General features: G+C 47.0%; 1 protein-coding gene, 1 long non-coding RNA gene and 1 pseudogene across 8 annotated transcripts in view; 1 reads left to right on the top strand and 2 right to left on the bottom strand.

Annotated features, from left to right (window-relative positions):
• The first annotated feature begins 3,879 nt into the window (after positions 1–3,879).
• LOC142602304 (uncharacterized) lies at positions 3,880–10,566 on the top strand. 2 transcript variants are annotated; one of them, XR_012835965.1, is made up of 5 exons: positions 3,880–4,048; positions 5,813–6,098; positions 7,488–9,807; positions 10,238–10,313; positions 10,435–10,566. It is a non-coding gene; the product is annotated as an uncharacterized LOC142602304 (long non-coding RNA). The 2 variants fall into 2 exon arrangements; XR_012835964.1 differs by having other exon boundaries at positions 7,488–10,313.
• The window catches only part of LOC104637473 (UDP-glucuronosyltransferase 1A1), a 35,456-nt gene continuing 18,644 nt past the window's right edge, over positions 6,686–23,497 (bottom strand). For 2 of the 6 annotated variants that reach the window (XM_075755898.1, XM_075755895.1), the window contains exons 2-5: positions 10,382–10,513; positions 10,045–10,132; positions 9,058–9,277; positions 6,686–7,733 (exon numbers count right to left, since the gene is read on the bottom strand). In XM_075755898.1, the coding sequence (XP_075612013.1) occupies positions 7,436–7,733; positions 9,058–9,277; positions 10,045–10,132; positions 10,382–10,513 (738 nt within the window). In that variant the 3' untranslated portion in view covers positions 6,686–7,435. Of the gene's footprint in view, positions 7,734–9,057; positions 9,278–10,044; positions 10,133–10,381; positions 10,514–12,530; positions 13,452–14,685; positions 15,621–19,998; positions 20,907–23,497 lie in introns of those variants that run through there. The other 4 variants (XM_075755899.1, XM_075755894.1, XM_010304980.2 and 1 more) reach the window with 4 other exon arrangements.
• On the bottom strand, positions 21,279–23,238 carry LOC104637474 (UDP-glucuronosyltransferase 1A1-like; annotated as a pseudogene).

Below are 23,497 nucleotides of genomic sequence, written 5' to 3'. Positions count from 1 at the left end.
GCTCTCCTCCTGTTGTCTCCGGATCTCAGCAGCCCCTTGCTTCCCGAGCAGATGCTCTCCCACCTAACCCATTTCATTGTTCAGCCCTACCTTCAGGAGGGCGTTGGCCTCCAAAGCAGGGTGACGGACGTAGCGCTGGCGTGCTCTTCCAGCCCAGGCTGCGCCTGCTCTGCTCGGTTGGGTGCCCAGACCCGTGGCCATCGTGGGGTTTGGGCTTTCACATGCTGCATTTGGGACGAAGTTGTCATGGGGAGGATGCTGCAGTTGAGGCGCTGGTTTACTCGCTGCTGCTGCTTCTCAGCCCTCCGTTTCCTACCGATGCTTTCCTAGAGCGTTGCTCGCTTGGTGTACGTACACGTGGTTTGAGATGGGCGTGAGCCGAGAAGAAAAATGGGAGTATCGGTCCCGGATTAGACTACACGTGGATCTGCTGGTCCAATAACGATGCGTTGGCTTCCGTAACCCCCACGGACGGCTGTGCGTCCCATTGCCTGCCTCTCGTTTCCCTCGTTTCCCATTGCTGGCAGGTTTCCGCTGGTGAGAAGGTCTCTTAACTCAGCGTGTCCTTGTTGCCTTTCCTCTGCGAAACTGGTCAGCGCTGGGGCGGTGGGCGACGTTGGGAGCTTCACAACGTAACGTGGTGTGAAAACCCGTCCTCCGGCACAGGAACCGCCCGGTGAGAATGCAGAAAGATGCGTGAGGTGATGGTGATGGTCCGCTGTGGCTTTTTCTGAATTATTTCTGAATGATGTACGTAAAGGGATGGTTTCTGCTGGGGTTATCGCTCCTCTCCTGATGGCCCTGATGTTGTAGCTTCACCCCCGGGATGGGTGGGGATGATCCCCCAACCACGGATGCCACCTCGCTCCTACCTGGTCTGGGCAGGAAGGGCACCGGCCATCTGATTTGCGCAGTTCCCTGTTAGGTGCTTCGCTGCTGACCGCCTCCCTCCGCTATTTCAACTTTCAAGGAAACGATTTGGCTTTTTTTTTGCCTTTTTATTTTCTTTCTTTCCTGGGGCCAGTCCAAGGGAACAAAGTGCTTCAGCGCAGGTCACCTTGGAAATGCCTCGCACCATTTTCTCCTTCAGCCATCAAAATTTGAATGATCGTCTCGCGTCAGCTCAGCTCAGCGCTAAATGACTGAAGAAGATACTTCAGACGGGGAGGAGGAGGAGGAAAGGTCACCTTTGGGTTATCAGTGTCTGCAGAAAAGCTGCTGTGTCTGGGATTTTTCTTTTGTCCTCGCCAGCTCTCGGTGTCCGGATGCCCAGTGTGGTTTGCGATGAAAACTAGAGTCTAGGATTAAAGACCCTGGAGGGCTCTGAGCATCTGTTTGCGTCCCTAGAAATCCCTGCTGGAAATCAATTGCTTTGCTTCCTTCCCAGTTAATGAAATGCTCGCTGTGGATTATCCGCTGTCAGGACACCGTCCCGTCTTGCAATATGGGGAGCTGGTCACCAGTGCCTGGGGGAGAGGAGCTGCTCGAAGGGTTGCTCCTAGGTCTTCCTCTTGTTGGCACGTTGCCTTTGCCACCAAAACCCCATCCTTCCCCCGGCTGTCCCCTGCGTCCGCCCTCCTCCGATGGCTGTACCCGCCGTGCCAGGCGGAAGCACGATGGCTTGCTTTGCGGAAAAACACGGTGCATCGCTTGGACTTCTGCCCTGGGTGTTGGGCTTTGTCCGCATCCCGGGCACATCTGGCCCAGCAGTCCTGTTCCAGGTTTGGGTTTCCTTGTTCTTTGCACCTTAATTACTTAAGCCAACTTAATCAGGCCTGATCCCTCATAAAACATGAGCTTGGATGACTGTAAATTAACGGAGGTGGTGATCATCCCTGGAAACGCAACTCCCATCGTGCGGTCGCAGCGTGACCCGCTCCAGCCTCCTGTCGAAAGCCTTTTTTTTTTTTTTTTTTTTAACGGGCTTTGCCCAAAGCATCCCCTGGGGCTCACCACAACTCAACAGGGTGAATCCATTGGTGAAATTCAGGGAATTTCAAGCAACAAATGACACATTTGGACGTTTTTATTATAATGGGGAGGGGAGAAGCAGACTATAAAGGCATGTTTTCCCCAAAGGCTGCGTGCAGAGGAGCCTGGCCAAAAGACGGACGAGGTTCAATCGTTGAGCGGTCAGTTCTGCAAGGGGTGACCCATGGCTTGATTTGGGGTGGAAGGACCCTGATGTCCTACAGGAAAGGGAAGGAGCCTCTGGCTGGGGAGATGCACGGGTTATTTTTGTTACTGTTCAACAGACTGGCTCGATGTCAGGAGCGACGCTGGTTGTGGTTTCCCCTTCCTTCCCCTGCCCATCACCGAACCCATCCCGCAGCAGCAGCCCTCGTGGTACGCTGAAATCATCTCAGACCCACCCCTCCAAGGAGTTCGGACCAACCGTTTGTGGCCAAAACTCAAAGGACGGCCCCACCGTCTCTTCAGCAGCCTCCGGAAGATAACGAACCTTGGGTTCCTGCCCTGCTTTGATTACCCCCCGCCGAACGTTAATTAAAGCTTCCAGCAGACGCTTTGCAAAGTCTCGCCCGGCACAAAGCGAGTCAGTGGGATGCGATCCGATCCCTCGCTGGGAGAGGGCGATGAGCCGGAGAGGGATGCTTGGGAACAGATGCAGCTTGCTTGGATCTGCCCCAGAGAAGGGGGGGGACCACATCCTCCCAGCCCCCCCCCCCCAAGATAATCTAGGCTGCTAGCATTTCAGGGAAGAAATCTGCTCCATTTGTTCAGGCTGGCTTTTGAAGACGGGTCACGCGGTTAGATAAGCCAGGCAATATCTGGCTGGGGCGGGATTTAGGATTTGCTGACGGTTGTACAGCCCGTGCTGATGACTTGCTTTTATCATCCCGAGCAATCAGATCTGGCGTATGAAACCTTTCACCCATCCTTAACAGAGAAGGAATTGATGCTGGGAGCACTCGCTAGTACCCGGCAAAGCCGAAGCTTTTCTCCTGATGGTTGGCGTGAGCCGTGAGACCCGCCGTAGGCAGGGCAGGGGTTCGCTCTGGGAAAGATGAGCTCGGAGACAGCGTCGCCTCTCCCCAGAAATACCGGCATGCTCAGAGAGCGGGGAGACATTTGTGGATGGAGATTTCATCATCTTCTCTTTCCTTTGTAAGCCTGGTTCAGTCCCGGCAGCCTGCGGCAGCAGCGGGGTTACGGACCAAGCTATGGACTGAGCCCAGCTGCCGCATGGGCTTAACCTGGCTCACGGAGCTTAAATCCTAAAGCCGGAGCAGTTTGCTCCCTCTCTGGGTTCAGCAGGGCACCTTCCTCCCGGGGAGGGACAGGCTGTCCTGCATTTTCTGCCTGGTTCGCTTTGGCAATTGCTTTCCCCGGTTTTTGTCAGGCTCGCCTATAAATAACTCCTAAAAACACCTCTGCAGGTGATATAATTAATCGGAGAGCTGCGTGGCTGCTCCAGCTAAAAGCACCTGGCTTGCCAGTGCCAGCTCCTCGCCGTCCTCCAGGCAGCGCTGGGGACCGGAGCTGGGCGTCACGCGGCGTGTCACGGGACGGGACATCTCCAAGGGCCAGGCTGCGGGGTACAGCTCACCCCCCCGGCCCGGGATGCTGCACGCGTGTCCGCAGCTCCGGAGAACGATGCTGAGGCCAAGGCAGGACGCGGGGCGGGGAGCTCAGCCCCTTGCCACAGGGACCGTGGGGGGGCCGCATGGTGCTGCCCCCCAGCATTACCCCTGCACGGCTCCTCAGGCTTTCGGGGAGGAGGGCAGGGCTCTGCGCCATCGCAGTCATCACACCTGCAGTCTCGAAGCAACCTCGTTTTGGGGTGCATGTGTGCTTGGGGGTGGGGGTTTTTGTGGTTTGTGTTGGTTTTTTTTTTTAAAATGATGCTGGTGCTGCTCCTGGCAGGTCGGCATCCCTCATCCGCACTCCTCAGGGCAGCAGGCACGCACATCGCACTTCTCATCTCAAGCTTTCAGTGCTTTCCCAGGGTGGGAAACAAGGCTGAAAGGGGGTTTGGGAACTCCTGTGAAACCCCCCAAACTGGAGTCATGGATGATTGCTGGCAGCAGTAAGTATTTACTTTGTACAAAGCCACCCAAAAGATAGATCTTTTAAAAAAAAAAAAACCAACACAACACCCAAGTAATTGCAGGTCTGAGTGTGAGCATCCAAGTGAGAACGCGCAGGATGAGGTAGCACCGGGACCCGGCCGGGGGTCTCCGGCCGTGGGAGCCCTGCGCTGGGGAGGAGGAGGAGGAGGAGGGAGCGCTCATTGGCAGGTCGCTGCTGTTTCTCACTCTGCCCTTGAATAACGAGCAGATCTAACTTCTCAGCATTTCTTTAAAGGGGGCAAGTCTGAGCGCTGCGTCCCTATGGGCCAGGGGTCTTCTTGGACCCTCGCGCCGGGGAGGGGGAGGAGGCAGTGGAAAAACCTCAGCATTGCCCTTGGGGACAGGAGGGCTTGGGGTGAGGCTGCAGAAACCCTGTGGCTGCAGAAAAATGTCAGCAATTCCTGTCATTTCCCGCGGTCCGGCTGGTGGGAAGCAGCGAGAGATGCCAACTGCATCCTCCCAACGGAGCCAGGGCTGCTGTGTCCCCCAGGACACCCCCATCCCGAAGCCAAAGAGCCTCTCGCCCGTGTTTTGCAGCCAGGAGGGTCCGAGGGTCACCAGAGGAGCCAGGAGCAGCGCTGGCTTGCGCTGCTTTTTTATTCCCAGCCTTACCATTGCAAGCCTGGATGTTAAAATCCAGGCAAAAATAAAATCAACACTACCAAAATCCCCAGGTGGGAGCAAGAAGTAACAGCCTCTCCTCTCCTTTGGCAGCTCCGAAGGGGTGTTACGGGCTGCCGCAGGCAGGAGGTGTTCGTACCGCCTTTCTCCAAGGGCAGCGAAGGGATTTTTGGCTGCTGTCTTTTGGCAGGTGTTTAAAAACAGAGATTTAAAGGGTTTGCTGGAAAAGCTCAAGCTGCAGTGCCCGGAGCCCTGGGGTGATGCGGAGCCTGCGCAGTTCAGAGAGAGGAGCAATGGCTGGCCCTGCCTCAGTTTCCCCTTTTGGGAAGTGACCCAGTCTCAGCTCTGTTGAAATACATCATGGCCGATGATTTCTCCTTCTCCCGGTGAGGGCAGCAGGGGCTTGGGGCTCTCTGCCCTGCTGAAGGGCAGCACAGCTCTCTATGGCACCCAGTTAGGAGGCGATAAGAGGGGACGGCATCCCCAGCGTAAGGAAGATCCCTTGAGAAGGATTGGGAAGCATTGTCCCACGCAATTTGGCCCCTAATTCACTCTGAAAATCATCTCTGTGCAGCAGGGTCTGTATTTCTGGAGCAGAGATGGATGAACAAGTCGCTATCGACTTCCACCGACCCACTCGGGCTGGCTTGGTGGGGACGGACGGCTTGTGCCTTGCTCCCTCCTGTTAGCGATATCGTAGTGTCCTCTGCTGGGCACAGCTCACAGTGGACACGACGTGACGCTTCTCCAGTCCCGGCCTCCTTGTTTTTCTGGTAAGCCAAGGGAAAATGAAGAGCAGGACAAACTAGTCGAGGCTGAGAGCAAAGGGAAAAGGAGAGGAGGAGGAGGGGACCTGGTTTCTGCTGCTGGTTTGCTTCAGCTTTGTTAGAGATCTTTCTGAAATGAAAGCCATGGAATGGGCGTTTTGCATCCTCTTCCTTTTCTCCACCTACACAAGAGGGTTTGAATTGGGGGGAAAAAACCCAACCCAAACAAACGGCTGAATTGGGTTTTTTGATTGGGTTTGGGTTTGTTGTTTTTTTTTTTACTTCAGTTCATCTGATCTGAAATCAAGGGGTTTTTCTCTTGACCGTGCAGAGGAAGTCACTGGATCGATCCAGAGCCTGTTTGCAGCAGGGTCCTCAGACAACATCTCCGTAAGGACATTTTCAACTGCTTTTTGCATCAGACAGCTGCTGGAAGCCAACCCCGTGCTCGGAGATGACTGAAACCACCGCGGCTGGTGATGCGATGGGCACTGCGAGCTCTCCAGAGGCGCTGCGTAACGTTGCACAGATGCGCTGCTGTCACCTGGCTGCAGCCGGGACAGGCAGAGCTGTCACTCCAGGAAGGTGTGGAGCTGCAGAAGCTGCATGTTAAAAGCAGGTCGGCTCTTACGCACCGTGGGGACTCTCCGTGTGTCCTAAAGATGCGTTTCTCTCTTTACTGGGGCAGGAGGAGGAAAGGGAAAGGCAGAGGATGGAAAGTAACAGTCGGCACCGGTGCTGGACAGTTTGCAGGTGGCGTGGATGCCCACACAAGAATCAGGCACTGCAGAGGATGAGGAGGAGAGGGACTGTTGCCTTGAACTTAACAGCTTTCACTAAAAGCAAGTACTAAAGTACTTGCTTTTTCAAACAGCAGTAGAAAATAACAGTACCAAGTACTTTGCAGGACGCCTGCCGATGTACCGGGATGCCCCAGCCTGTGTTGAGCCCGGAATATTAACTCATGTTTAAGGTCTTTTCTGACTTTTTCTATATGTAGTAGTGGGGACTGTGGCAGCGTCAGGCTGTGACCCCTCAGCAAGGACCAAGGCACCGAGCAGTGAGATAGTAATGCTGAGAACTGGCTTTTGTTCCTGAGGTGGCTTTCACGCCACGGGGGATTGAATCTTTCCCTTCTCCAGCTCTCTCTCCGTGACCCACAAGCGTTCAGCCCCATACCTCTCAAGTCAGAAAACACAAGAGCCGTTATTGTTAGTATTGGGGGTTTATTTGTAGGGCTGGGGTTTAGGTCTTTACCTGAATCTCACTTACAAAGAGTAAATCAGTTGGGTTTTTATAAACATCGCTTACAAAGGTCTCATCACCTAACAGGTACGCTCCAAATACAGCACTGTGCCTGATGGAGAATTTGGGTAAAACACCGGTGGCTTTACAACCACTTCCCTGCCAAAACCTTAATTTTGCTCAGGGTATTGTAAACACGCACAAAACCCATTTGCGATGTGCGTCTAGCTTGGCGTACGTGACACGTATTGTCAGTGTATAACATTTGCCTCTTCTGTAACAACAGCTATACAAAGATTTCAAAGTGCTTGATAAACCTGAGTCTTACAGAGCAAATGGTTCTCCAAAAGGTCTTGAAGCAAAGTCTTATGAAATCCTGATATATCTCCATCGCATATAGAGGTTAAAAAAAAAAAAGATATGTCACCGTGAGTCCTCTGTACATCAAGACGTGGAAGCCAGGAGCCTTGGGCTTCACACTAATGTCTTCCCAAGTGACTGAAGCACTCCTATGCAAATTATTTTTAGCAACTGATTCTTAATTAAAGGCAAAAATTATATCAGTGAAACAACCCCTCCCCTGGTGCTAGTTTAAAGGAATGCTGTAATTTCTTGACTGAAAGTCAGCAATTATTTTAGTGAAATTTGAGATGTTCTCTGATCCTTCTGGTCTGGAGCAGAGGCCTTATCTCCTACCACTGGTTTCATCTGCTAGTGGGACTTTGGTTTGGTTGACTTTCTTGTTCTTCCCTTCTTACAGCAGCACCTGCGGCAGCAGAACAGGCAGCACTTCAGAGAAATGAAGAGGGAGAGGAGCACCACGGCGAGGAGGAAGGCGATGACGTCCAGGGAGTGGTACTGGATCCAGTTCAGGTCGTGAGCAGCAGGTCGCAGGTGTGGGGCCCCTTTGTGTCTCATTACAAACTCCACCCAGTGTACAGCCAGGTCCAGGGGGTGAATTGGTCTGTCGAGGTGAAGCTCTGAGAGACGCTTGATGTTGTCTTTGTACCTGCCAAGAAAAGATGTTTGGTGTTTTCAGTGAGTTGTGCTGCTGAGACTGAGCCCCCAGGAAAAGGGGATGCAGTGTCAGTTGTCTGGTGGCCTGCTGGGGGCATCTCTGGTGGTCTTTCCCCAACCACCACCCCCTGAGAAGGATAATGGCAAAGTTATGGGCCCAGAAAAGTGCTGTTGTCAATGACAAAGGAGAAAAGGTATTAGAAAAAGAAGAAAAAGCTTAGTTTGAGCTGTCAGCAAAATCTCTGCGGTGAAGGATGAAGGCATCTGGCTGAAATGTGAGCCTGGGTGTAGAAAAACTGTCCAGCTATAGAACAAGGTGCAGTAGTAGTAGTAGTAGTAGTGCTGTAAGAACGATGGGTAGGAAGCAATGGCAATAAGGTGCCATTTCTCAGAAACACGATGGGGAGGAGATGCCAAGGACTGAGGGGCCCTGATGACAACAGAGAATGGGAGCGGGGAAGAGGACGGTGTGTCTTAAAACACCTTCCCTGTGATGCCTTAAAACACCATGGGCATGCTGACTGCAACACTATGACATCTAGCGTGGTACCCACGCGCGTTCCTCCTGCTCTGTGCTGGAATTGTCCAGCCTTGCTGAGCCAGGCGGCAGCTGGCTGTGCTCAAACAGCTCCTTGTGAGCACTGGGCGGGGTGGGAAATGACTGAGAAAACTGGTCTGTAAAATAAATGAGTGATAATAGCTATGTTGACTAAACACTACCAGCTGGAAGGCAACGCTTCCCGATGCAGTACAGCTTCTGGACTACACTGAGGCACTGCCACTTGTCTCCTTCCTCCCGCTGCGGTGCAGACAGCATCTCTGGGCAAGCCTCACGCAAAGAAAACCAGCCAGGCAGCTGAGCCTTTCAACCTTTTCAGGCTTCCCACTGACTTATGTCACCCCTGATTTGGGGAACAAAAACAGTTTGCCACATCTCCCTTCACCGATTGCCTTTTCTACCACATTGTGTCAACACCCTCTACATCACTGCCTGGTAAATTTGGCTTTGAGCAGGGGGCACATTTTTTGTTAACTTGATTTTTGCCATCGCACTTATGTTGCATCTTCTCTGATACCTGCATCCTCTCAGATCAACCAGTTCGTGTCACCTAATGATTATAATCCCGGGCAGTGAGAAGGGCAGTGCCGTTACGGGGACAGGACGAGGCTACCCCTGGGCAAGCATCAGCTTCTCAGTGATGTAGCTTTGATATAAGGTGGCATATAAGAACAGATTAACATTCTGTTAAGCTGGAAGCTAGAGTGCTGGTGTTACACAACAGTAGAAGGAGAAAGGCTGTGTTTCTATTACTGACTTTTTATCATTAATAACTGCTTTCAGGGCGGTGGATATGTCCTTCGAAGTCATTTCAAGTATATTCAGTGTCACTCCTGCTCCCCGTGACTCTACTCGCTTGGCGTTGTCCATCTGGTCTCCAAATAATGGCATTAGTACCATCGGCACCGCGTTGCATATGCCCTCGTAAACACCGTGTGAGCCTCCGTGGGTAATAAAGGCACGAGTCTTAGGGTGAGCTGTGGAGGAAGGAAAGACTTGCTTAGCTTTTTGATTCATTAAGCCACAGGAACACATCCCCGGGGAAAAACTTGCACAGAAATGGCACTGGTAGGTATAGATCAAGAACTTTGGGCAGGACATTACAGGAGATTGAGTGAATCTTGGGTCGTAGAGCTCTGTCTTGGTTTGGGTAATCTCCAGAAAGCCTTGGATAATCCTCCAAAGCTTCTCAGATTTTAGAATGAAATCAGAGCCAAGTGATTTTAAAGAGGATGTTACCATCACTTTTTTACCATGTCTTCCATTTGCTGGTTTTGCAGATCTCCCACAGCTGAGCCCTGTTCTCTAACCAACAGATGCACTCCTGGCAATAGCACCTACAATTTAACCACTTGAAAAGCCCGACGACCCGTCTGGAAATGCTCACTCGGGGACCTGAAATTTTCTTTTCAGTCCAGTAGACAAAACTCTGACAAAAACCCCATGGCTGGGTGTTGAGACTGGCTAGTCAGAGACAAAGACACCCCCCCCATTTTTGACAGTAAGGGTAGGCAAGTTTTGGAACACCTTTCCAAACAGTGTTGTTTTATAATTCAGCAATTTTGAAGTTGCAATCAGCTAAGTTTCTAAAAGTCGAGCTCTGGTTCAAACAGCAAAGGCTGTAAGGAAGTCTTGGGACACAGTGATAGAGGGAGTCAGCACAGATGATGCTAATGGGGGCCATACAACAGCAGTATCAGATTAAAAGAAACAGCTGGTATCACTCAAGGTATCTCAGACCTACCCAGAAGATCATTCTGTGGCAGCCATTTGAGGAGCTTTACGTTCTTTGGCAGGTTGGGGGGTACCTCTCCTGTGTATCGCCACAAAACCTTTCAAAAGAAGTAAATATAATGTCAGTTCTCAGCAACTGGCCTCTTTTTTTAGGCACACCTAAAAACATTTGTGGTGCATAAAACTTGTTTTGTCGTGCAGAGCAGCTGGGGTGATTGTTTCTTGTGGCATCAGGGAGCAGGAGAAAGGAGGGAGGACCAAGCGCACTGAAAACCGAAGGTAATCGGGTAGTGTATTTGAAAACAGTCCTGAATTGCTGTGCTGGAAGGGGGAGAGGGAAACCGTACCATTTGAGGGACTGTTCCCAAGGCATCTGCGATTTCTGTGGCTGTCTTCATAGGAATCTCAGAGACCATGGAGCCCAGCGAGAAGACAATGATGCCGTGTTCTCCAGAGGCATTCACGATAGCTTCAAATTCCTGCCAACACAAAGCACATCCTTAATTAAAATCCCTTCCATGTCATATGCTGCAATTTCTGTCACGTTCCCACAAAAGTATCTGGAAAGGCAATAAAATGAGCAGTCAACACAATGAAATTATGATCAGGAAAATTAGTTATCTATATGAAAATGAGTCCCAGGGAAAACGAATGGGCACAGGTGGATGAACAAAGTTATGGATGCGTGTGCGTGTTTGCAGAATTGAAGCCCAAAGTGAGATTCAGTATGGACACGAGAAAAAATTTACTTTAAAACAGTCATGTAGCAAAGCCTGCCTGCTCAAAGACATCAGTTTCTGTGCAGTAAAAGAGATGCTGTACCAAGACCCAGGTGAATCCATTGTGGTTTATTTGTCACATTTATCACAAGTCAGATACTGTGGCTTTGGAGCTGATGCTCTCCTTTTCAGACCATGCAGCTGCAAGAGAGAATTAAGATCTTGAAAAGTGTTCTGACAGCAGATAGCTCTAATTTCCCATATCTAGATTTACTGGGTCTGCTTTGAGTATGATAATATTGAACTGCTGGCAATTTTTTTTTTATCTGTTTTGTTGGTTTGATTTAAATAAATGAAAGACTAGGAGATCTGTCACTGGAATCCACGAACAAAAGGATTCTGATGAAGCACAAAAACAGTCAAAGGCTGGAGCAAAAATCCTGTGCCATAGAAAAATATTTGGTAAACCCAAGGAAGGAAAGACAAAACCGGAGGGAATTGTTGCAGGCAGAGTTAAATGAGAGGAATAAAATGAACTAAATGTTCCCGTAAGTCTGACAATTGAAATGTTATCTCTAGGGTCTGAGGGGATAACCGAGACCGACCCTCTTAGTTTATGCTCCGTTACTTAATTTTGTGGCTGACCAGAGTGCTGTGGCCCTTCACTTGAGACCGGATCCCAAATAGAAGGAGCCATGGAAGGTCTGGTGATAGCTGCACACTGAAGAGCAGACCTGATACTCTCCTGGGGGCAAACAAGGTGAAATGTAACTCTAACTTCAGGGCTTGGGTCTGTCTCACCAGATTTCTCTGAAGACACGCTCTCCGTTAAGGCATCGTAGATGTCTGGTTGGGAACTCAGATCTTTGTAAACTCACAGACATCTGGGAAACTGCAAAATCCGCCCCAAATTACAAATGTGCTCTTGGTAGAAAATTCTTTGACAGTTCCTGATGTGGTGGACCAGATACGGTGATTTCAGGGCGTATTTAGCTCTTATTTATTTTCTGTGGGACCAGGCACATATTGGTTTTACTCTGTTCTTTAAATGTTTTCGTGTGCTAAGGTTTTCTGCTCAGAAATGCCACTACCATTATGAAACTTTTTGTAGCCCTGCTTTGGGAATAGGTGGGTTATTTTACTAAAGTCTTTTTAACCAGCATCTGCTTGTATTGGTGACCTTTATGAAATACCTGCAGTGGACTCGCACTGAAAAATAAGAGAAAGCACTAAGAATTAGGAGGATTTCTTAGTGGAAAGTGGCAGATATCCCATACTTAGGAAGTCTGACATAGTTCAAGCAAAATATAATTGCAGTCCAGATCTGGGACAGAATATTTTTACACTAAAGAGGTGGATCTCTTGCTGCTTGACTGGGTGGGGGCAATTTCATTCAGGTCTGCCACTGTCTGAAATTCCTGCAGAAATGCTCCTCTGCTCGAGGGCAGAAGACTAGCATGATTTGGCCTCCTGCATTACCCCAGCTAGCACCAAGTCTTGCAAACAAGTGTACAAAATGGAATTACTGGAAATAGGCCAGTATTGAGGGAAAAGCCCAGCTTTTCGTGCATGTTTGTCTGGGAAATCTGGAGGTCTCCCACAAAATAACTTACTCCTCATTGCGCAACGGATGCAGAGGTGCAAAGTGCTTTCTTAGCTGCTTCCACCTCGCTCTTTCTCCTGTTGTTATTTGTTACTGCTGAGAACTCCATCTCATGGTGAGAGCAAACAGTGCAGCCGTAGCTAAACTAGGGGGGGGAAAAAAAAGGTAACTAACCTGTGATAATGCTTTTTCTCGAGTGCAGCTTATGCCTCCGATTAAGACCATATTAGGCATTAAAGGCCTGGAGTACTCAAACACAAAGTCATATTTCATGAGCCAAATGGACGCGTGGCTGAACAGCTCGAGCACTGTTGCCTCTCGTTGGAGGAATTCTTTGATCAAATGATCATACGGTGAATAAAGAAAGCTGCAAGCCAGGGAACTGCTCAGGCTAGCTATGAAATTGCCCACACGCTGGAGAAATGTCATGCGGTCCGTGTAGCGAGTGAAGAACCTAGGAATGTAAGAAGGAGGATTTGGGCAGAGGGTAGCGTGGAAGTCTAGGCTGCACGGCAATCCCCGTACAAAGTACACAGAAGGAAGGGAGAGATGTTCGGCCACTATCTGTCCACATGGAAAAAAAGGATCCATAAAGACAGCATCAAAATTGCTTTCTTCAAGGTATTCAATCAGCTCTTTGTTAGACAGAAGACGTTTGCAGGACTCTAAGAACATGGTTGTAATATTTGCCATTTTGGAGAATTTTTCCAAGAAGGGTTGAGGCGTGAAACTCCTATAGCCCGTTTTTTTAAATTCTGCCTCCACATACTCCTTGGTGTAAGGCACAGAGTATGTTTTCATGGTATAATGCACCGACGAGTCTATCCGCAAATTTATCTCCGGCGCAACCACCACGATTTCATGTCCTCTCTGCCTGAGCCGCTCCACAACCGGGCGCATGCTGAGCCAGTGGCTGCCATCGATAGGTACAACCAAAAGCTTTCCACCTTCAGAAAAGGTCCACAGGAGCAAGAAAAATGTAACCCAGGAGGCAAGAGAATGAAATCCTAGATTTGAAGAAGCCATTTTCCTTGTGCTGGCAGCAAAGTTTTAAACGGCTGCAAAACTACTGCAGGGGACAAGGAGTGAATCGTGGGATACTTTGCAGTTTAATCTTAACTAAGGTAAGCGTTTAATTTTTAATGGACTGTATGTTTGTGGGCAGAAATAAGGGTAATTTTTAACTGTGGGTAAAGGTTGGGTTTACCACCTGTGCACAGCAAAGGCTTTAAGCGACTGGTAAGGATAAAGCTGAGTGTTTGAATTAACATTAGAGGATTCAAATGCTTGAGGGAGAAGCGTCGAGCAATTGGCAGCGTGTGGCACTGACAGAGTCATGAATGGGAGGTAACACCTGCCCAAGCAATCGCTATCTCATTAACACCCAGTTAATGATGAACTCCCTGCCTTGAGTTTGCTCAGCTGACTGGACACAAAACTCACAACAAAAGTCTGACCTTTGGATTACCCTGTGCTCTCAGAGTCTAAACAAGAAGCAATGATTGACAGAGATTTGATATACAGTGGGTTGATAAGGTTTATCTTTAGATTTGTCTCTATATTGTAGCTGTTGTCAAAGTGAAAGCCCCGAGCCTACAGTAGGAAATGTGACGCGAGCTTAGCAATAACTTCTGCTGTTTGCAACACCACCGTGGTCTGAAAAATAAAATAAATGCAGTATTTATACAGCCCTTTAAGGAGATCGAAACAAGCTAGGGAGGGAGGGTTGACAGGTAGAATTCTGAGGCTTCTTTTTCCTAGTCATCCTCTTATGTGCTATCTTACACTGCTTCTTACACAAATTCAGAGGCAAAAGAGCTCCCTCTACCATCTTCGATTGCATACACCTGGTTTTGGGGTATTCATCCACATTACCAATCTCCATGGCACACTATAAGTGCCTGGGTATATACAGAGAGTTTGTTCCACATTTCCATTTTTTGTCAAGTCAATTTATCAATATTCCACAACTGTTAGGGATATTAAATCGTATGACGTGGAATTATTTTGTCATTTATCTAGATATAGCATCCATGATTGTCTAATATTATGGTATTATGCTTACAACAAGCCACCCTATACCTAGGCAGCTACACAGCTTCGACAACATAGCTCTCCCGGAGAGAAAACCCTTCAGCAGCTTGCAGTGCAGGTCTTGTGGTCATCTATCAGAGCCTGAGATTCCCACTTCCAAATCATGCCATCCTGGTATTTGATCACATATTGGCTCAAGCACAAATACTCTTATAGGAAGCACTTAAACAAGCAAATCTGAAATAATCTCTAATAAATGCTGTAATACCCTCAACGTAAGTAAACAAGGACAAACCTTTGATAATGGGTTCTTCTCCTCACAGTTGATGCCTCCAATATAGACCATATTGGGCATTATTGGGCGCGGATACTCAAAAACAAAGTCATATCTCATCAGCCAAACAGACGCTTTGCTAAACAGTTCCAGTACCGTTACTTCTCTGTGAAGAAACTCAGAAGCTAAGTTCTCGTATTGTAAATAAAACAGGTAGCAAACCAAATGCTCTGAAAACCCAACCAGGAGGTTCTTCACACGCTCCATAAATGTCATGTGATCTGAATTGGATGTGAAAATCCTTGGCACATAAGAATAAGGACTGGGACACTGAGTGGCTTTGTAGTCTAAGGTACACGGAAGACCACGCATGAAGTACACTGAAGGGAGGGAGAGATATTCAGCAACAATTGGTCCACAAGGCAACACAGGATCCATCATAATGGCATCAAATTTGCTGTCCTGGAGGTACTTCATTAGTTCTTCATCATGTAAGAGATGCCGGCAAGTGGAAGAGAACATGTTGGTCAGTTCTGATATATTGCTGAGTAAAATTGTAAATTTTTCTAGAATGGTAGGGTTTTCAAAACACTTTTCACCAATGGAATGGTAGTATCTATCCACAAACTCCTGTGTGTAAGGCACAGAGTAAGTTTTGATGGTGAAAGATTGTGAGCTTTTCATGAGCAAAGTGGCTTCAGGAATCACTGCAACAACTTCGTGCCCCCTCTCACGGAGTTTCTCCAGAACCACACGCATGCTCAGCCAGTGACTTCCATCCTGGGGCACGACCAAGAGCTTCCCACCTTCTGCCAAACTCCAGAAAGAAAGAAAAAGGACGAGCCCAGCGTGTATCTGGTACCTCCACATAACTGTCATGGGACTGTCGGCAGGAAAAGAAAATAACTCTTCCTTCTTACTTCTTCAAGCAGCATATGAATGCAAAAAATAGTTGTACCTCATTTATAACTTGATGGTCTTTAATCTTTATGTCTACAAAATGTTTACTAAGACAGGTTGTTGGAGTTCAAAGATCATGCTTTATATGGTGATAAAAGCATTGATAAGAGTGCTATCAAGGGATCTAAAGGAAGAAGCAGTTCCATGTGCTTACACTATCTTAAATGATTCAGAGCAATTAGCAGGGTCTTTGATTAGCAGAGGTAGCAGTTGTTTGTAAAGGGATTTTTCTGGATCAGAGTTGTTTGAAGCGAGTCACTGTGCACTCGACTGTCCTGTGCCAGATTAAAGTCAGGAGTACTCCTTCCCAACTTTCGTGGCCAGTCAGCTTCTCCATCCCTGGAGGTGTTCAAAAAACATGTAGACTTGGCACTTCGGGACATGGTTTAGTAGGCATGGTGGTGTTCGGTTGACGGTTGGACTTGATGTAGAGGCTTTTTCCAATGTTTATGATTCTATGGTTCTCCAGAGAGCTTCTAATACGAGAAGCGTGTTGCACTATTCACATGAAAGACCTAACCTCCAACGTTCTCTCTTACACCTTTGCTCAGAAAGGTCCCTAGAGTTCACACAGGACATTCCACATGGCAAGCAGGAGCTGACGCACCAAGCAGTGGTGTCACCAAAGTTTGGGTAACATATTAACCAAACACCTTTTTATACAAACAGTGATCCAGCAGAATATGCAGTTCTTGCTCAAGAGGGGCCATAAGAGTTTGTAGGCAAGTGGCTTGAGGCCAAACATCTTTTTGAAAACAATGATGCAGCAGAATACGCAGTCCTTGCTCAAGAGGGGCCATAAGAGTTCATAGGTGAGAGGCTATGGGCCAAAGGTTTTTGAAAGTTCTTAATAATAGCTGTTTTTCAAAAGAACTTAATAAAGCTTGGCTGTGGTATAAGCCAAAAGAGAAGTCCACGCTTGTATCCCATGCTTACCAGAAGAAGGGAAAATCAGAGTTTCTGAGCTGCTTCTTCATGTGCTATGATAAGATCTTTAAGGCAAAAAAAAAAAAAAAAAAACCCAAACCATCTTGGAAGTCCTATTCTCTATAACACTCGACCACAGCCTACAGCTACTCGATGGGGAGTAACAATGATGACAGAGCCAAACTTTTCTGGGTAGCAGTAAATAGTATAATAAAAGCCACAAATGGCAGTTTGGGAGATTTGGACTGAACATATAGAAAAAGCTTTTTTACCTCTGAGGTTTTGAAGGTTTGCCCATATAACAGCACAGGTGACATGATCTGATGTGGAAGATAGTCCCACTCCAAGGACTTGTTTAGATATCCAAATCAGGTTGATTTAAATGAGATTTAAGTGCCTAATTATTCTTGAGAACCTGGGTTGAAGCTGCAGCAACTGATGCAATGGATACTCAATGGGTAGATAGATGGGTGAATGAAATAGGTGCCTAGAAACAAAGCAGTGTCCTTAGATAGTGAGAACATGCAAAGGCACGTGAAAACGTTAAAGATAAATGTAGAAAAGCAGGTATCTGCAGTTTGTTCTTAAAAGAAGTGCCTGACCAAGCAGATTTTATCTGCCATTAAGGCACATTTCATGGAAAGAGAAAAGGTGGATGCCAAAGGTTTGCAAGTTTTCAAAAGCAAACCAAGATACAGGACTGGTAGCTGAACAAGAACAATTGCTGGCTGGAGAAGAAAAACATTTGAGATCCCCAACAAAGCACACCTGGTTGGAGAGAGCTCTGTATGGCTTCTTCACACTGTGCAGCAGCCTGGAAGTTGTCCTGGAGCAGGTAGGGGTGATGGGATATCTGGTTCATGAAATGTCTACCTTTGCCAAAGGTACCTGGGTGTGATAAGCACATTTCAAGGCTAATACTGTGTCCTAAAAGGTTTATTTTGATAGGAAGTTCTCCACGTGGCATGTTAAAAAAGTGATTCTTTTCCAGCAAGAAGAACTATAATACCTAAGGAAACTGCATTAAAGAGGAAGGAGTGTCAGACATCAATACAGTCCCATTCTGCAGCCTGTTAAAGCAAAACTTTCTAGCTGACAGTGAGGTGATATTAAAAGACCGAAACCTAAAGGAGGTGGACAGAAGGTATGCTCATGTGCAGTACCTATGTGTACATTTTCACATTTCAGCGATAAAAAGATCTCGCAGTAACCAGGCGATGCAGCATTACATATGCCCTAAGGTGGCAGCATACACTCACGTATTACCCCAGAGTTGCAGACATACTGTTAGCCTATGGTAACCCATAACAGGCCCCCAAATCTCATATTTGATATATAGTAGTCTTTAAGTTCTGCTGACATTTCAGCCAAACACGATTTAGCTGTGTAACACCAATCTATAATGCAATAAAACAACATTAAAGAGGTAAAAACCCAAACCGAACCACCTTAAGGCTAATGGCATGTTCTTAAGAGTTTAAAAGTTGTGTCACTGGATTTTGAGCAACACACAATTTCACATGTATATGAGTCCAGAGACTGAAGTCCACAAGCTGAACAGCAAGTTCGGCCCATTCCAAAGGCAAGGGTGAAAAGAGATATCTGTCAGGAGAAAGTAAAGCTTAAAGTACAAAGTTGAGTGCCACTGTTTTACACTGGTTTTGTCTATAAAAAAAATCTGCTGGTATTGAGAAGCGGATATTTGTTTTGTTTTGTGCATGGAGTGAAAAAATACAGCCTTTTATTTCCTGTAAGCTTGCTGCCGCCTCATTTCAGTGTTAGTCATAGGTCAAGTATTGGGAGAAACTGCGTGTCAGTTCCCCTTTCACCTTCGCGACACTTTTCAGGATTTTATAGACCTCTGTCGTAGTTCTTTTCATAGGTTTAGCTATACGGTTTATTCCATCTCTGTTTTTCTAGAGAGTGTCAAGTTTGAATCCTCTTAAAAATGCTTCATTTTTACGGCGTGAGATTCAGCTTTTTCTGAAAAATAAGCCCTATTTCACTGTTTTGCAAAGTCAATATCTGAAAAACTTACTTAACAGGAATAGTTATTTCTCAAAATAGAAGCTATGATGTTATTTTACAAACCACAAAATGTATTTGAATATATATTTAAAAAATTTGAAATATATCCAACATTCATTTTATAAGAATAAAGTCAGGTAAATCACACTTTATTCTTATGATGCCAGTTGATACTTCAAATAAGGAGCATCACTGGCTTGGGATACACAAAAAGAATGCCACAAGCTGGAGAAACAGGCCAAGAGGAGCCTCATGGTCAGCAAAGGCAAAAGCAAAGTTCTGCTGCTGGGATGGGATAACCCCATGCCACAGGACAGGCTGCACTCCAGCTGGACAGACAGCAGCTCTGCCAAAAATGACCCTGGAGTCCTTGTGGACAAAAAGTTGAAGATGAGTCAGCAGTGTGCCCTTGCAGCCACAGAGGCAAGAGCATCCTGGGCTATACGAGTAAAGGTGCAGCCAGCAGCCGGAGAGAGGTGATCCTCCTCTGTTAGCACTTGAGAGACATCTGAAGCACATACCCAGCTTGGGGCTCTCCAGTACAAGACAGACATTGACTTGCCGGAGGAAGTCCAGCAAAAGCCAAGAAGACGGTTAGGAGCTGGGGACCATGACGTAGAAAAAGAGGCTGAGAAAGATGAGCTTGCTCAGGATTCAGAAGAGAAGGCTAACAGGAGATCTTATTTCTGTCTTCAACTCCCTTCGCAGGAGGGCATAAAGAAGACAAAGCCACGCTCTTCTCACAGATTCACAGGGACAGGACGACAGGCAACAGTCACAAGTTGCAACGTGGAAAATTTGAATGGATACAATAATAAATTTGGTATACTAAAGTGTTTTCACTGTAAGGGTCAGAGGGGATATTCAAAACTTGACAAGGCATGGAATGGAACAACCTGAACTAACCAGACATGCTTTGATTAGGAGGTTCACTGAGAGGCCTGCAAGTGACCTTCCAAACAAAAGTTATTTTATGAGTCTATGACAATTCAAAAGGAAAAGAGAAGGATTCAAGAGAATCCTTCTTTAAAGAAAAAAAAAAAGACAGGAACATAGAGGAAATCAGCAATGACAAGTTGGACCACAGGATGAGCAAAGGTTCCTCAAATGAAAATCTGCACCACATCAACAGCCCTGAGTGAAGAGGCCCTGAGCAACCTGCTCTAATGTCAAAGCTGGCTTTGAGCTGAGGCACAAGGACAATGGGAAGTTTCCCAGACCTAATTCCATACACAACTTTCTCTATCTTTATACTGTGATATTCAGATGCCTTCACTGAAACAAGTACTGGCACCTCTTTGCAAGGCAAAAGGGGTTTGAAATCCTTCTACTATCATTAACAGAAAGAGACCTTTCTAACACAACCTGAGTATGTAAGAGCCTGCAAGAATGACAAGAAAAAAATACAGTAGGACTCACCTGAGTTAGCTTCTTATGAGCACAGTTTACTCCACTAACCATAATCATGTTGGGCATCAATGGTCTCGGGTAGTGTAAAACAAAGTCTAGCTTCATGAGCCAAATGGAAGCCTGACGTAAGAGATCTGGCACAGTCACATCTCGCTGGAGGAACTCAGAAGCCAGTTTTGCATATGGGTGAAAGACAACATCACAGAGAAAATAATTTGGGATTTCAAAGATCAGGTTCTTCACCCGCTGGAAAAAGTTCATGCGGTCTGTAAGGTCTGTGAATACCCTGGGGACATAAGAAGGGGGATTGGGACACTGAGTGGCTTCAAATTCTAAACCACATGGAATTTGCTGCAAAAAAAACACGGAAGGGAGTGAAAGATGCTCAGCCAGTATCTGCCCACAGGGTAGTATTGGATCTGTAAAGACAGCATCAAACTTGGTCTCCTCAAGATATCTGACAAGCTCTTTGTTGTACAGTAAGCGTGTACAGGTAGACAGGAACATGGCAGAAGTATTTTTCACTCCTTCATATATTTGAAGAAACCTTTCCAGAAAAGATCCTTCTTGAAATATATCCTGGCTAGTTCTCTGGAAAATATGATCCATCTCTTCCTGTGTGAAAGGGACCGGGTACGTTTTCATAACAAAATTCTTTGTTGGCTTTATGTACAAACTGATTTCAGGTGCAACGACGACTACTTCATGCCCCTTCTGCCTGAGACCATCCAACACTTCCCGCATGCTGAGCCAATGACTCCCGTCCACCGGCACCACCAGCAGCTTCCCACCAGCAGCCAAACCGAGCACGGACAGGAGCAGAACCAGCGTCGCCGTGACTTGCGGATGAGTGCTAAGCACCGGGGCCATGTCTGCAGAAATCTGGTGAGTGCTGCCCAGAACGAAAACCGCTGGTGGCACTGAAGCTACAGCACCAGCTCTGAGCTTTTAAGCAATCTGTGCTACAACATAACTTTTGATCCTTCAAGGTATTTGCTTTGTAGTAAATGTATAATCACCGAGTTCATAAAAGGCTACTTAGCAAGTACTAAGTTCAGCTAATTACACAGGCTAGTGGTGTGTGGTGGATAACCACCATCTGTTTCTATTAGATGAACAGTAAAGAGTGTCCCAGGAAGGAGCAGGGGTGGTTCTGGATGAGACTGCACTTCTGAGAGCTTCACCCTGGCTGACCCTTTTGCACATGCAGGAGATTTGTCACATCCATGTCACTATTCAACCTAGCCAAGGCTGCTCCCCTGGCCAAGACCTGTCCCATATCTTTTGCTTCACAAAGCAAATGTTGCCACGGACCCTTGCTGCTGCGGCAAGTCAAGAGAAGAATCTGCTGTAGGAACTTGGTGGTTCTCCTAGCAGCAGATAGTGAGAGAAGGCCCACAAGCATAGAGTCATCCTTTAAGTAAAGGCAAATGGGAAAGAGCATAGCTGGAGTTTCACAGGTGACTATAGTCAGTGCTCTCATGGATATCAAAATGTCTTATGCCCTTCCCACCATCTTTTCTTTCTCCTAGCTCTAGCAAAGAAGTTGAATTCATCAGTTGGTGGCAGGAGGTGTTTGGGGGGAGGTATCTGAGCAAAGCAATCCCATTCAGTCAGACCTTCCACAAATCTATGTGGACTTCAGCAGAGCTAAGCCCATTCAAAACACCACTCCCGTTTTTATGCTGTGATACTCAAGATCTCTTCGCTGAAATTAGTACTGGCACCTCTTGGCAAAGGAAAAGCAGTCTGAAGCAGTTTACTATCCCTCAGAGACCTTTCTAACAAAATCTGTGCTACAGAGTTCTCCAGCGAACACAGGAGCATGACCCACCTGAGTTAGCTTCCTGTGAGTGCAGTTTAGTCCTCAAATTATGATCATGTTAGGCATCGATGGTCTCTGACAGTGGAACACAAATTCTAATTGCAGAAGCCAAATGGAGGCATTGTGTAAGAGATCTAACACAATTACATCCCGCTGGAGTAACTTAGAAGCCAGTTTTATGTATGGTTGAAAGAAAAAAATCACAGAGAAAATAATTTGGGACATCAAAGATCAGGTTCTTCACCCGCTGGAAAAAGTTCATGCGGTCTGTATGCTCTGTGAATAACCTGGGGACATAAGAAGGGGGATTGGGACACTGAGTGGCTTCAAATTCTAAACCACATGGTATTCCTCGTAAAAAAAACACGGAAGGGAGTGAAAGATGCTCAGCCAGTATCTGCCCGCAGGGTAGTACAGGGTCTGTAAAGACAGCATCAAACTTGCTCTCCTCAAGGTATCTGACAAGCTCTTTGTTGTACAGCAATTGTGTACAGCTGAGGATTACCAAATCAGAGAGAGTTTTCATACCCTGGTATACTTTAAGAAATCTTTCCAGAAAAGATCCTTCTTCAAGTACATCTCGTAAAAATGCCTGGAAATTTCCATCCATCTCTTCCTGTGTGAAAAGGACCGGGTACGTTTTCATAACAAAATTCTTTGTTGGCTTTATGTACAAACTGATTTCAGGTGCAACGACGACTACTTCATGCCCCTTCTGCCTGAGACCATCCAACACTTCCTGCATGCTGAGCCAATGACTCCTGTCCACCGGCACCACCAGCAGCTTCCCACCAGCAGCCAAACCGAGCACGGACAGGAGCAGAACCAGCGTCGCCGTGACTTGTGGATGAGCGCTAAGCACCGGGGCCGTGTCTGAAGAACATAACGTTTGATGCTTTGTGGTAAAAGTATAATCACTGATTTGATAAAAGGCTGGAAAACAAGCACTAGAGTTCAGTGATCTATGCCAGCAGTTGGTAAAAGTGGTGGATGCACCAGATAAGCCCCATCAGTTTCTATCAGAAAAGCTTTGGCAGCTCTATTGCCTTTGAGCAGGATCTGCCAGGCCACCACAGCCCCTTCAGGCTCATCAAGATTGATTTTGTTCTCAGATCTCACATGGCCATCACCAAGGCAAAAATCCTCTGAGGCCTGTCTGTAAACAGAGACAGTGCTGCTTAGCCTGAGAGTCCACAACCTGAGACATTTCTGCTGATTCCAGCTTTGGAAATACCCATGTGATGGAGCAGACTAATTAATTGACAAAGAAAGAAGTGGTAAGGCAGCAAGGGTGTCCCAGGACAGAAGCCTGACGTGTTTCTCTGTAAGTACCAGACCCTACTACAACAATTTGCAAAGCTGTATGGATTATACCTAACTGCGAGGCTTTGACAACCCCTCAGACTTGTCTGCTGCTCTTCCATTGCTCACTAAGGGAGAAAGAGAGCACCAAGTTACTCAATGTTACACAAAATGGCTTTGAATCCTTGCAATGAAAAAGGCATCAACTGAGCATACTTCATCAGTGAGAACCCATAGCTGCCTACACAGAAAATGGAAAGTGAGGAAGAAAGTGGGAGAAAAATTATTTCTTTCACGAGTATTTGTCTAACTCACCCTAAATGGGAACTTGATTCCGATCCACAACACAAAATTCCACCCTTGTTAGCACAGAATTTTATC

The sequence above is a fragment of the Balearica regulorum genome, chromosome 6, assembly GCF_011004875.1.
Source record: "Balearica regulorum gibbericeps isolate bBalReg1 chromosome 6, bBalReg1.pri, whole genome shotgun sequence".
Classification (NCBI taxonomy): domain Eukaryota; kingdom Metazoa; phylum Chordata; class Aves; order Gruiformes; family Gruidae; genus Balearica; species Balearica regulorum.
The sequence above is the reverse complement of the archived record's forward strand: the minus strand, read 5'-3'. Positions and strand labels throughout refer to the sequence as shown.